Source organism: Schistocerca gregaria, chromosome 7, assembly GCF_023897955.1.
Source record: "Schistocerca gregaria isolate iqSchGreg1 chromosome 7, iqSchGreg1.2, whole genome shotgun sequence".
In the NCBI taxonomy this organism is placed as follows: domain Eukaryota; kingdom Metazoa; phylum Arthropoda; class Insecta; order Orthoptera; family Acrididae; genus Schistocerca; species Schistocerca gregaria.
The window spans coordinates 557,891,699-557,907,186 of NC_064926.1; the positions used below are offsets into that span (position 1 = coordinate 557,891,699).

The 15,488-nt window shown below is 37.6% G+C and overlaps 1 protein-coding gene across 2 annotated transcripts in view; it reads right to left on the bottom strand.

Annotated features, from left to right (window-relative positions):
- Positions 1-3,098: 3,098 nt before the first annotated feature.
- Positions 3,099-15,488, bottom strand: part of LOC126281735 (A-kinase anchor protein 17A-like) — a 118,927-nt gene continuing 106,537 nt past the window's right edge. For both annotated transcript variants that reach the window (XM_049980918.1, XM_049980919.1), the window contains exon 6: positions 3,099-3,803. In XM_049980918.1, coding sequence (XP_049836875.1) covers positions 3,256-3,803 — 548 coding nt within the window. In that variant the 3' untranslated portion in view covers positions 3,099-3,255. The remainder of the gene's footprint in view (positions 3,804-15,488) is intronic.

The window sequence follows — 15,488 nt, forward strand, 5'->3', positions numbered from 1 at the left end:
TTCTCTTTTCATCAATTAAATTCAATATTTCTTCTGTTACCCAAGGATTTCTAGCAGCCCTCGTCTTTTTACCTACTTGATCCTCTGCTGCCTTCACTACTTCATCCCTCAGAGCTACCCATTCTTCTTCTACTGTATTTCTTTCCCCCATTCTTGTCAGATGTTGCCTTATGATCTCCCTGAAACTCTGTGCAACCTCTGGTTTAGTCAGTTAATCCAGAGCCCATCTCCTTAAATTGTCACCTTTTTGCATTTTCTTCAGTTTTAATCTACAGTTCATAACCAATAGATTGTGGTCAGAGTCCACATCTGCTCCTGGAAATGTCCTACAATTTAAAACCTGATTCCTAAATCTCGGTCTTACCATTATATAATCTATCTGATACCTTTTAATATCACCAGGATTCTTCCATGTATACAACCTTCTTTCATGATTCTTGAACCAAGTATTAGCTATTATTAAGTTATGCTCTGTGCAAAATTCTACCAGACGGCTTCCTCTTTCATTTCTTAGCCCCAATCCATATTCACCCACTATGTTTCCTTCTCCCCCTGTTCCTACTGACGAATTCCAGTCACCCATGACTATTAAATTTTCGTCTCCCTTTACTACCTGAATAATTTCTTTTATCTCATCATACATTTCATCAAATTCTTCATCATCTGAAGAGCTAGTTGGCATATAAACTTGTACTACTGTAGTAGGCATGGGCTTTGTGTCTATCTTGGCCACAATAATGCATTAACTATGCTGTTTGTAGTAGCTTACCCGCATTCCTATTTTCCTATTCATTAGTAAACCTACTCCTGCATTACCCCTATTTGACTTTGTATTTATAACCCTGTATTCACCTGACCAAAAGTCTTGTTCCTCCTGCCACTGAACTTCACTAATTCCCACTATATCTAACTTTAACCTATCCATTTCCCTTTTTAAATTTTCTAACCTACCTGCCCGATTAAGGGATCTGACATTCCACACTCCGATCCGTAGAACACCAGTTTTCTTTCTCCTGATAATGACGTCCTCTTGAGTAGTCCCCCCCTGAAGATCCGAATGGGGGACTATTTTACCTCCGGAATATTTTACCCAAGAGGACGCCATCATCATTTAATCATACAGTAAAGCTGCATGTCCTCCGGAAAAATTACAGCTATAGTTTCCCATTGCTTTCAGCCGTTCGCAGTACCAGCACAGCAAGGCCGTTTTGGTTAATGTTGCAAGGCCAGATCAGTCAATCATCCAGACTGTTGCCCCTGCAACAACTGAAAAGGCTGCTGCCCCTCTTCAGGAACCATATGTTTGTCTGGCCTCTCAACAGATACCCCTCCGTTGTGGTTGCACCTACGGTACGGCCATCTGTATAGCTGAGGCACGCAAGCCTCCCCACCAATGGCAAGGTCCATGGTTCATGGGGGGAGGATGAATCTCTTGTTCAGTGCAAAGCCCCAAGTGACTGCAAAAAAAAAGTGCAGCTGACTTCTGTGTTCAAGAAGGGCAAAAGAACGGACCCGCAAAATTACAGACCAATATCGCTAATATCAATTTGCTGCAGAATCCTTGCATATATTCTCCATTTGAATACAATAAATTTTATTGAGACCAAGAAGCTTATGTATACAAGTCAGGATGGTTTTAGAAAGCATTGCACATGCAAAAACCAGCCTGCCCTTTTCTCACGTGATATGCTGTGAACTATGGATGAAGAGCAACATGCAGATTCCATATTTCTAATTTTCGGAAAGCATTTGACAGAGTGCCCCATTCCAGGTTGTTAAAGAAGATATGAGCATATGTAATAGGTTCACAGATATGTGAGTGACTTGAAGATTTCTTAAGTTATAGAACCCACTGTTCACCAGAGACATGGGTATTGTCAGGAGTGTTGCAGGGATGTACTATAGGACCGCTGTTATTCTTGACATACATACATGAATTGGTGGACAGGGTGGACAGCAATCTGGAGTTGTTGCTGCTGATGCTGTGGTGTATGGCAAAATGTCGTCATTGAGTGACTGTAGAAGGATATAGGATGACTTAGAAAATATTTCTAATTGGTGTGATGAATGGCAGCTAACTTTAAATGTGGAAAAATAAATTAATACGAATGGGTAGGTAAACCAAACCTGTAATGTTCGGATACAGTATTAGTAGTGTCCTGCTTGACACAGCCACATCATTTAAATACCTGGGTGTAATGTTGCAAAATGATATGAAAGGGAAGGAGCATATGAGAACTCTAGTAGGAAAAGTGAATGAATGACTTCTGTTTATTGGTAGAGCTCTGAAAGAATGGGTCATCTGTAAAGGAGACTGCCTATAGAACATTTTTGTGACCTGTTTGCATGTGCTGGTTAAGTGTTTGGGATCTGTGCCAGCTTGTATTGAGGGACAACATTGATCCAATTCAGAGGCAGGCTGCCAGCTCATATTGAGGGATGACATTGATCCAATTCAGAGGTGGGCTGCTAGATTTGTTACTGGTGCATTCAGACAGCATGAAAGTGTCACAGAGGTGCTTCAGGAACACAAATGGGAATCCCTGGAGAGAAAGTGACATTCTTTTCAAGGAACACAATTGAAAAAATTTAGAAAACTGGCATTTGAAACTGACTGCAGAATGATTCCATTGTCTCCAACATACATTGTGCACAAGATATGAGAAATTAGGGCTCATACAGAGGCATACACACAGTTGTTTTTCCCTCATTCTATTTACAAGTGAAACAAGAAAGGAAATGGAAAGGGTACATTTTGCCATGCACCGTGAAATGGATTGCCAAGTATCGATGTAGATGTAATATATTAGTGTAGAAAGTAAAACTTCCACATCAAAGCAGTGTACAAAAGCAAATACTTGTTTGCAACCCACCCTTCAGCAGCATTGCCTTGAATGTGACCCTTGTACTAATGACCTGAGTTTGATTTACTTATTTGTTTCTTGTGTATCTCCTTTTTCATATGCTTACAAAGGAACCTTTTAAACAAAATATTATTAATTCAGATAGACTCAGCTAAATTTTTTATGGTTCTGATTTATCTGCCAAGCTGCAAAATATAGGTCATCATATGTATGACATAAAGAATAATAAGAGTATTGCGGGACATTAACTTCATTTATTTTTACTAGTCTTTATACAGAAAGAATGAGGGTACAATATACAATTTTATCTTGTTTGCTACAAGATCATAAAAATATCAACACATAGACATTCAATCGAAGAATGTAAGAAACATCTTTATTCAATAAATTGTCATCTTTTGCTTTTCTTCTTCTGTTTTGTTTGTACTTCTACATTTTTGTGATAGTTGTGAGATTTTTCATCACTCTCTTCATGCTTATGAGATGATAAATTACTTGAGACTGATGATGGGTGGTTACAGAGACTGGTACTGTCACGTGAACATTCTTCTCTAGACCCTGATCTCTTTCTCTTTCTTGAATGAGAGCTCAGTGAATTGTTAGGATCACCACTTTCCTCAGCAGATTTAGCTCTAGCTTTGGATGATTTCTTGAAGTATCTGCAATAGCCATCGTTGATGTCACCACAATGTGAAGTCTGTGTCTGGTGACTAAAATGCCTACCATGAAACTCTGGATTCCAATGTGGTGAAAAGAAATCATGGGTAGCATAACCACCTGGTACACATTGGAATGTAGGACTGTGATAGAAGTAGTTGTTGCAGCCAGTATAAATGTAATTGTCCACACGTTTGAAATAAGGCCGATGCTCCATTTTCCTGTGGAATCTGCGGTGCTTTGTCTTGGACTTGTGTTTATGTCGCTTATGCTTCTTCTTATCTACAACAAAAAAGCAGTTTTGCACAATAAAATATGCAGAACTTTTCTAATCACTATATGCAAACTCTTTATGATTGTAACTGCAGCCTGAAAATATTTATAATGCACATGTAAAAATTTGACCAACAAAAAGCAATAAGACTGACAGGAAGCCAGTATGACTTCTCTACGGAGGAACCTATCAAATATCAGGGCTCCTCATCAAGCACAAGCATACACAAGACATGCTGCTTAGAAATATGTCTGTTATCAACATCACCAGAACTATTATGGCTTTTGGAGGGGTTTGAATGTCAGTAGTTTAACACTTATTCAGTTGACGGTAAGCTGAGACATTGATTATGGAAGTAATTAACACAGTTCTGCAAAAGGAAGATGTATTAACAAAATTAACAAATGTCAATACGAATTGCTCGTAGTCTATGTGGGAGCAAACAATACACTATCTGTTGCAACACGTGAACCTCCTAATCACCAATATCAGAGGCCCCCTCTGCCAATTTTCCATTGAAAACATGTCAAATCCAGTAATTCAAATTGATTGCTTCAAATTTGCATGCAACTGGACACTTCTGAATTATGAGGACTCTTAGCCCATAATACAGACGAACTCTGATATTGGGGAATTTCCAAGAATATTATGGCGTTATCACAACTCACTTTCTTTTAAAATACTGTAGAAGGGTCAGATATGAAAGGAACATAAATCAAAAGCTGGAAAATGAATTAAACTTATTCATATCCAAGTATAATGTAACCAACTGAAAAGCAGTTCTGTTGGAGCACAAAAATAGTGAGTATACTTCTCTAAAAAAAAGACTGACAGGAAAGGGGGAGCCAGGTGCCTTATTCCGCATCCTGCCTTCCACACCAAAAATTGTAACATATCCATGCTCTTTTACCACAGAACATTCTAAATCCTTTTTTCTAGTCTCTCTTTGTAGTGAAGCCTTCATACTCAGCATCTACCTCTCACTACCACTGTCTTCATATGGGCAATTCCATGTCCGTTCAATCTAGCACTCAACTTAACCCACTCAGATTTCTTTCAAATTTGGTGCATTAAATGATACAGATGGGTGATGGAAAACAATCAATTTGTAGAGGTACAGGACAATTATGAAGAAAGATATAGGTCTGCCACACCAGACACTTGTATTATCAAAAGTTGTGACATTCTCACAAAAGTGGATCCAGTGAAGCCAGCTGCATCTGCATCAGATCTGGTAAATATTAACAATTCAATTGGAGACTTGTGAAATGAGATGTAACCATTTTTATTGCCTTTTCATTGCAGCTACACTGTAAATGGTTCATAATACCATGACAATAGTAAAAAGCATATTTTTGTTCATAATTAATTATGAACTGTATTTTTTAATAATTTGTGTTTTATACTTATGCGCTACCTTCAGCATTCTGATAGTGTGCTGCCAGCCACTGTGTCCGAGTGATTCTAGGTGCTTCAGTCCAGAACTGCGCTGCTGCTACGGTTGCAGGTTCGAATCCTGCCTCGGGCATGGATGTGTGTGATGTCCTTAGGTTAGTTAGGTTTAAGTAGTTCTAAGTCTAGGGAACTGATGACCTCAGATGTTAAGCTTCACAGTGCTTAGAATCATTTGATAGTGTGCTGATGCTGCGACAATAAATTTTTGGTACAATGTTTTCAGTGTGCCATCTTGATATCTAACATGTTTATAGTAGCATAATGGAAATACACAAAATATTTTTTCAAAAAAATCTAGGGTGGGGTGTTCTGAGATATTTACGGTCAAAGCTTAAGCTCAATGACCTTGAATGTGAAAACTTTTGAAAACCCACGATCTCCCAAGTCAATGTAAAGCTCTACTCATTAGCTTTTCAATTATATCAGTTTCATAGTTGTATCTGGATTGGAACCAGAATTATAGTCAATTATGTTGAGACAGACCCATGTAAATTTCACACTATTTCCAATTCTGCAGACTTTTAACTTTCTTCGCAACTATCACATATCTCTGCAAACTGGTAGTTTTCTGTCTCCTATCTGAATCATTTAAAGAAATCTGAGATTGTGATGCTGAAAATGTTAGTTTTCTGCACTGATTTGACATGGAATTACCCTTATGTCTCTCTCCCACTGTGTCTTTTTTCTCTCACTTGCACTTTCTCCTGTTTGTCCCTCCCACTGTCACTGTCTTAGTCCCTTTCTCTCATTGCTCACTACCACTGACCCCACCTCTGCCACATTCACTGGCTGTCTGCCCCAATGTTATTGTCTTTGTTCCGTTCTTTTCCTCTCCCATTCCCACTATCTCTTTCTCTGTTGTTTACCGCCTGAGGTCTTTCTATACAACTGCCACTGCCTTCTCTCCACATGTATCCTTGGGAATGGATTGCTCAGGGTTTTGACCCCTAGACGGGAAAACAGTAACATGTGTATATAGTTGATGGTGGAAATTGGGCAAATTTTTTTGTGTTAAAGTTCACTGGTTTGGAGGGGCCCAGACTCTCCAAGCCTATGTATCGACTCCATTCACCTCTATGTAGACTTTCTTGGCATGTTAACAGATCTATCTCTTGTTGGGTCTTCAGCCTGATAAAAACTCATCTGCTCACAATTTTTCTTTGGTCCATATGGCCCCCATAATCAGGTGAGAAAAGCTAAGACAGTCTCGCTGATAACAGATTCAAACTGTGAATGGTGGAAACTCTGCAAGCAGCGAAAACATGAAAGCTTAGGTAATGTGCAAGTGCTTAAACATTGCTGAAGCCCCCTGGCGCAAGATGAGTTGCAGCGCCTCCAGTGGTAAATACTGTTGAAAAACAATATATTGTTAGAAATCAATACTCATAGTTGGCCGATACAGATGCCGTTGTTTCTTCACATCTGATAAAACAAGATTCCAAGTTTTACTTAGCAGGTATCCATTATCATAGTTAATGATATTATGCGTTAGTCTGATTTTGGCAGATTCTTTTAAAACACAATCCCTGTAATGTGATGTGTTTGCAGCCACTTGTGTCTCATTGTACAGCATCTTATGTCCCTCTGTAAGCCACTGCCCAGCCATCACACATTTGTCAAGTTGTAATAATTGTGTATGGCTACAATGTTCAACACATCTGTCATTGACGGTATGAATATTTTGTTCACTGTATATTTTACTGCATTCACATGATATTTTGTAAACACCAGGCTTCCTCAAACCTAAATTGTCCTTCACAGAGCCAAGAAGTGCTATACTCTTAGCTGGCAGATGGAATAAACATCTGATTTCATGTTTCTTCAAAACCCTACCTATCTTGGCAGACATGTTCCCAGCATATGGAAAGAAAGCCACAATACTAAAAGTATCTTCAGCTCGTTTAGGTAATGGTCCAAACTCAAATGCACGTTATATCTGTCTGTTTATATACCCCTTATGATTAAACACACCCTTAAGATGTCACAACTCTTGCGGTAAATTCTCAGCATCTAAGATAGCATATGCTCTTTTGACCAAGGTCCTTATGACCCCTGTACATTGAAACAGTGGATGACCGGTGGTAGCATGTAAATACCTATCGGTATATGTCGGTTTCCTATAAACTCTGTGTCCAAGAACACCGGAAAGGGTAACTCCCCCTTCTTTTCAATCTCCATTGTGAATCTGATTTTAGAATGAAGACAAACTGGTGCAATAACATGTACAAAGAATCTATTGCATGTGCCCAAACAAGAAACGTATCGTCAGCATACCTCAAAAAACAAGTGGGCTTCAATTTTTAACGATAAATTGCTTTTCAATAGTATTCACTACTGGAGGCACTGCTGCAACTCTTCTTGCGCCAGGGAGCAGCATAAATGCGCGAATGCTTGCATGTTACCTCAGCACATGTGCTTTCATATTTTCGCTGCATATAAAGGTTTCGCTGTTCACAGTTTGAATCAGTTATTGGCAAGAGCAGCTTAGCTTTTCTCACCTGATGATGGTGGCCGGCTAGACCATAGAAATATTGTGTGCAGATGACAGTATGATCCAGCTGAACACCTGACAATAATTTGACCCACTCATGTCTCTTTTTCATTTCCACAGTTTCCTCTCTCTTTTACTTCCACTGCTACTATCTCCATTCATCTCTCTCTCTCTCTACTGCCACTGTGTCTCACTAATCACCACCAACCATTCTCTCTTTGGCTCTCACAGCTATTCTCTTAATCCATCTTTCCATTTCTCTGCCACTATCTCCCTCACACTGTAACTGTCTCCCCTTGCTTCCCTCCCATTGGCAGTGTCTCTTCTGTCTTTCACAGTCAATGACTCTCTGCTGGTCCCTTTCAGCACAAAAAACATGAATATGTTCACATGCCAAAATTTTGGGTAAGGAAGATAAATCAGGATTCAGGCACCTGGTTTCCCACTTTTCTGTTGAAGTCTTTTAAAGAGGAACATATTCGTTTCTTTTTGTGCTCCGAAAGGAGTTTTTTTCAGCTGGTTCCCTCCTTTTCCCTGTTAGGGTAGGATGTGCTGCTTATATAAAATTAATTCTGTACAGCAATAAAGTTTGACAGTTTGCTTATACTTTGACACATTTACATACAAACAACATAAAAACAATAAATGAGTACCTCTAATATAATGTTAAAACAAATCATCTCCCATTCAATGAAAGCTCACTTTACTGGGCAACATTTTAGACTACACTGACAGTATACCACAAAAAATGTTGTGTTCAATTTTCAAGAACAATGGATTTTGTGTGACAAAATAATTTTTACGCTACCAGGTGGCACCATTAAATGTTTCTTGGTTAAGACAGCCTGTATACAGGTGTAGAGCCCCTTATAAAGAGTCAGCACACTATAAATTTTTATTGGTGAAAAAATGGCAATTAAAACATGGTTTAGTGACTTCAGAACCCCTGCCATGTGTCCACTATATCAGTTAAAACTACATACTTGGCATTACTACATATTTAACGTATGGAAGTATGGTAACTTTGAACCTATTTTGACAATTTGGCATGAACAGAAGTTACAGAAGTGGTCACCCCCACAACTGGTACTTTTGTATCCAAAAATCATGGGTTTTTGAGTGTATCTTGATAATGGATAAAGAATTTTGCAAATGGAAAAATGTTTCTAGAGAAATGTCTAGAGAATGTACAGTTAAAATATGAGTAATTTTCTATGCTTAGTTATTTAGATAATTGCAACCCATGGTGCAAAAATGACTAAAAACTGGTTTTTGCTATTTTGTGCATAAGTATGGTATCTTTGAAGAAACAGACAATGATACTGAAAAAAAGTTTCAAAGTTTTCTGAGAACTTCATCTTAAGAACGTGTGAAGGTATGGTACCATCACACAGCAATATATTTAACATCAGTTATTAGTTTACATGGCAAAGTTATGGATCCGCCACACAATAACAAGTGTGTATTACGGCTACCTCTGGTTTGGCTGAGGTCAGAGGTATGAAACAATCTGTAATAGCTAACAATGTTTTTCAGGGGACAGTAATTGCTGTCACTTGACACAAGCACAGTACAGTAGTTGCAGGATAACAGTTTGAGAGTGGAGTTGAGGCAGTGCACTAGCCGGCACTGTTACGCTGTTTTGCTAAAGATTTCTTCAAACGCTTACTCGTACAGTGGTTGGTTACTGTAAGTTTCTGTGTGAGTGCAATTGGTAACATATGGTGGCATGTTGAATGTGACTTAGATGTGTGTAATTAAAAGTGTTCATAATTATAGAGAATCTGTAATAAAACATAGAGTTCATGATCTCTTAACAATCATTGTTCTCAATTCATTCGATCATCGGTAGTTCCCCTAAAGGATCAGCTCTTCCAGTCAGATAATTATTAAATTCACAAAGAAATCTGAACAAGAAATCATCATAATATAACAGTCCAGACATGTTATATACGGAAATCAGTGACAAGGATGTTGAATCTGAACAATCTTCGAATCCAGAGTATGATGTCTAGTGTCAACATACTGTGCGTGAAGTTGGTATTTTCAACAGTGCCTTGATTTTTCAAGCAACATTGGATAGGGAAAGGAATATAAACAATGAACAATTAAGCTGATGATAATGTGCATGCACAGTATAGATATGAATAACAATAGCTAGTCAAACTGAAAATAGTGACATAATTAACAGAGAGGACATTATTGATCAGGATGTTGTTGCCACAGACATCATTAATGAATTAGAAACCAGTAACAGAATTCAAAGTACAAATGTAGTAGCAGAAAATGAAAGTTCACATCTGGATGTAAATGCTGAATCAAGTGAGGCTGCAATAGGCAACAATCGGACTGGTGCTGTAGAAAGGGAGGATGCATTAATGCAGCTCTTACAAATAAAATTCACTGATTTAAATAAAAGATCTGATGATCAGGAGCAAAATTTAAATAAAAATCTTGACAACCAGGAGTAATATTTAAATAAAAAGCCTTATGAAAATAACAAAAAGTTAGACGATATTAAAAGGGATATAAGTGCAGAGAATCAAATATTGAGAGAGGATTTGAACAAATAACTTAATTAAAATACTCAAAAATTGGATGTAATGTTGGATGAAAAGGTAGTAGATATTTGTTTGACTTGCAAAATTTATTCACAGATTTGAAACACAAGATTACATGAATGAAAAAAATCAAATATACTGACGGCATTCAGGACAGTGAGCAACAAGACGAAGATAAAGAATCTGGAGTGGTTGAAGTTCATTCTCAACTAATCTTACACCAACAAGAAATTTATCAGTCTACTGAAATGAGTGCATTATCCTATTGTTCGCATGCATAGGTCATGTGATGATAGTAGTGTGGAAGACAAGGTGATTTTTGATTTATGACAACATTCTACACAGTTTAAAAGTAATGCTAATGAGCAGTATCTATTTATCAAGACCAATGTGACAATGGTTGGAAGTTCACATGTGAAGATATTTATTGGTTGGCCAAGGGAGTTACTATGGGAAACATTATTTCAACATGATGAAAAATTGTTTTGCTATTAATGGATAGTTTAAAGTTTTACACTTGTGAAATCTGAGTAACACAGATATAACTGACTTGTGCACAGCAAATGTACATTGGGGACTACATAGCATGAAATTTAGGCATGGAAGATATTCTGGCATCAGTACAGTTCAGAATAGCATGCTCAAGTGAATATTTGTCCAAGGATTGACATAGCTATATACATAATTTATTAAACCACACCCAGCATGCAAAGACTTGTGATCAGAACTTTACTACAGATCAGAAGAAGAATTTCAAGTGGAACAGTAGATCAAAAAACAGAGGAAGAAGGAGAAAATAAGTGACTTATATGCTCACATTGTGAAGAAGCAAAAGAGACAAAAAAAGATCAGAAAGGGAAGAGTGCAAAATTTCAAATTTACTTTCGAATGATAACAAATGGACATGACTTTCAAAACACTGACTTTTGTGGGATTTTGTTAATGTTTTTATAGATAAGTGTGTGTGTATTTAAAGTTACTTTCTTGAAATTTTTAACCAATTTTTGCATGCGACTTTACTTTATGATACAGCGACACAAGTTTTGTTTTGGAGTGATTCTGCCACATGTTTTCTTTCTGTGTTCACGAGGTACTGTGCAGCTATGCCACATCATCATCAAGTCAGGCTGTGCAATCAAGTGACTTATGGAAGGTGACCAATGTTACAGCATGTGATGTCATCAGTTCACAAGCTTTCCAAGGAGTGACACACCGAGACATGCAGCCCATAACCACAATCACTGCTGCGTGCAGCTAGCTGTCGGTTCCCTTATAAGTTTCAGTGTGAATGTGATCAGTAACATATGGTGGCACATGAAATGTAGCTTAGCTGCATGTAATTAAAAGTGTTAATAATTCTTGTGTATCAGTAATAAAACACACAGTTTGTGATATCATAACAATCATTGTTCTCAATCAATTATATCATCATCTGCTTCCCTAAATGATAAGCACTTGCAGTCAGTTAATTATTAAATTCATGGAGAAATCTGAACGAGAAATCATTTTAATATAACATCCCAGACATGTTGTAAACATCTAGTAAAAATTTTGATGGTCTGTCACAAATAGAAATTATACAAGTGGCCAACCTGATAATTGGTACTTTTGGTAATCAAAAAGCACGGTTTTTCGAGGTTTTCTCACAAACTGCCCATGAATAAATGGTGCTTTTATAAGCTGCCTACAGCCCATCCTAGATCACACATAATGCAAAAGAACCAACTAATTTCATCAATTTGCCTGGTCTGTGGGCTGGAGGAAGTTTGTAATGTTTATATTTTGGCCCTGAACTGTAGGACAGTTACAGTATGCCTGTTCTTCCAATAATTGTGCTGCAAAGTGACTCATTGCTCATCTTTGGACTGTGTAACATGCTGCCGGTAAAAAGATATACTTCAAAGAATTATGGTCATCAGAAAATTTATGTGAGATCAGATAATGATGACTGAGACCTGTAAATGAATGTTCAGCTACACAATATGGATACAATAGCAGATCAAGTATTTGCAGGAATGAGAATAATATGGAGATGGTGTGTATGACAGGACAGCATACCACTTCAATTTTTGGTTTACTTGCTGCATCAAATCTGGATAAAATCTCAACCTTTCAATGAAGATAATGGAGGATTTTTGTTGAAAGCTGGAGATTTTAGCCAGATTTGACATGAAAAGTGATGAGTATGTTTTATTTAAGAATGTTGTTGCAAGGAATTTCGATCACGTATCAATCATCTCCTGTTTTCCGGATCCAATGATCTATGAGAGATTGGGGTATATACAATTTGCAAAAATACTCTAAAGACATAACCTAGAAACATAAATATTTGTGTATGAAATAATAATGGCCAATAAAGGCAATGGTCCATATTGCTGTGCTGTGGACAGAGTAGGAGCCCCACACATGGCAAGCCCATAAGAACTGAATTTAATATGCTCAAAGAGGGTCCTATTGTTTTAAACATTCTACTGTAGCAAGTCAAATAAGAGCGTGCAAACAACTAAAAAAAAGGTGGGAGTTTAAGGAGATGGGACCTGGATAAATTGACTAAACCAGACATTGTACAGAGTTTCAGGGAGAGCATAAGGGAACAATTGACACGAATGGGGGAAAGAAATTAGCATTTGTAGACTTAGAGAACACTTTTGATAATGTTGACTGGAATACTCTCTTTCAGATTATGAAGGTGGCAGGGGTACAATACAGGGAACGAAAGGCTATTTACAATTTGTACAAAAACAAAACGGCAGTATAAGAGTTGAGGGACATGAAAGGGAAGCAGTGGTTGGGAAGGGAGTGAGACAGGGTTGTAGCCTCTCCCCGATGTTATTCAGTCTGTATATTGAGCAAGCAGTGAAGGAAACAAAAGAAAAATTCGAAGTAGGTATTAAAATCCATGGAGAAGAAATAAAAACCTTGAGGTTCGCAGACGACTTTGTAATTCTGTCAGAGACAGCAAAGGACTTGGAAGAGCAGTTGAACGGAAAGGACAGTGTCTTGAAAGGAGGGTATAAGATGAACATCAACAAAAGCAAAACAAGGATAATGGAATGTAGTCGAATTAAATCGGGTGATGCTGAGGGAATTAGATTAGGAAATGAGACACTTAATGTAGTAAAGGAGTTTTGCTATTTGGGGAGCAAAATAACTGATGATGGTCGAAGTACAGAGGATACAAAATGTAGACTGGCAATGGCAAGGAAAGTGTTTCTGAAGAACAGAAATTTGTTAACATCGAGTATAGATTCAAGTGTCAGGAAGTCATTTCTGAAAGTATTTGTATGGAGTGTAGCTATGTATGAAAGTGAAACATGGACGACAAATAGTTTGGGCAAGAAGAGAATAGAAGCGTTTGAAATGTGGTGCTACAGAAGAATGCTAAAGATTAGATGGGTAGATCATGTAACTAATGAGGAGGTATTGAATAGGATTGGGGAGAGGACAAGTTTGTGGCACAACTTGATAAGAAGAAGGGATCGACTGGTAGTACATGTTCTGAGACATCAAGGGATCACCAATTTAGCATTGGAGGGCAGCGTGGAGGGTAAAAATCGTAGAGGTAGACCAAGAGATGAATACACCAAGCAGATTCAGAAGGATGTAGGTTGCAGTAGGTACTGGGAGATGAAGAAGCTTGCATAGGATAGAGTAGCATGGAGAGCTGCATCAAACCAGTCTCAGGTCTGAAGACCACAATAACAACAACACATCAACTAAATTTCTGTGAGGTCAAATTGTGGGTCAGAGCAAAGCTGGGAGATCCTTGTGAATAGCTGCTGAAATGTGTTGCACATGATTTATTGGTTGGGTATTAATGATGGCACTGTGGACCATGGAATATATGTATATGCTGACTGCATGGTTTTCTAGTGGCAGCAGCCTACAGGAGCACTTCTGGACAGCCACACAAATTAGAATCATCAGTGCCAAATCTAGAGTGACAACCAGGTTCATTAGGGATCATTATCTGGAGGTCGAGCTAGTACTTTAAGCCACACTTACTATCAATCTTCATAACATTGCAACCTGTCTTTGACACTGTAACAAAACAGTTAACTGGAGAGACAAATTGCACAAAATTCTTTTCATGGATGAGAGCAGATTCTGTAGATTCATCAGTGAGGCTAATTCACAAGCACACCTTAAATCATGGAAATGGTAAATGCTAGAGTATATAAAAAACAACACTAATAATCATGGTGTGGGAAGCCGTAGCCTAGAGTGAGTATCACCTCTGGTATTCGCCGAGATGGCACCAAAGACTCCAGGCTACATCCAGATTGCCATCCATCCAATTCTGTTGCCACTCTCACAATGTTGTGCCAATGTGCTTCTCTATCAGTATAATGACTGTACATACACTTCTAAAATTTCTTTAAGGTGTTCAGCAATTCCACTGGCCAGAATTACCATCTGATTTGTTCTCTATTGAGCTTATGAAGGATAAATATGGGACATTGTGCAAAGGCATCTGAGCAGTATGAATTATTGCTAATATATCTTGACCAAATGAAATAACAGGTAGAAGCTACAAGGAACACTATCATCTAACATGACATTCAACACCTGTATTCATGATTCAGGACTGCAAGGAAGACAGATGAGATTATATGAGATACTGAAATTTTTAGCCAAAATTATCTACCTATTAGTGTATAACTCTATGATTACAACTATATACACCATATAACATGTGTAATACCTGAATGAACTTCAGGTGTAATAATTTAGCAGTATTATAGAGCAGATAGCTTTGCAGAAAAAAATAGTGTACTTAAATTCTGATGTTGCTTCATTAGTCATAAGTTTGCAATTCCTGCATGTATCTCTAGCTGATAGTAGATGCAAGGCCAAAACTATCAGTGCAGCATTAAAATGTTCATTACTAAGATTTTTTTTAATATTCAATAATATAAAATTAATATATTTTTAATATTCAGTCATATAAAGTAACAAAGCAAGGTGAATGTTAATGTTAATCATTTATTCTGTTATGCATGACTATTTATCACTATTTTGTATAAGTATAGCTCTGACATAGACTCGAGTAAATGTCATTTATTTCTAACAAATCTTCTATGAAGTTGCAATTTTCACAAACAGTTGTGTAGATCTTAGGCTCCTGTATTCTGTGTGTACACATATAGGTACATAACTACATCAAATTCAACTGTTATCATAAA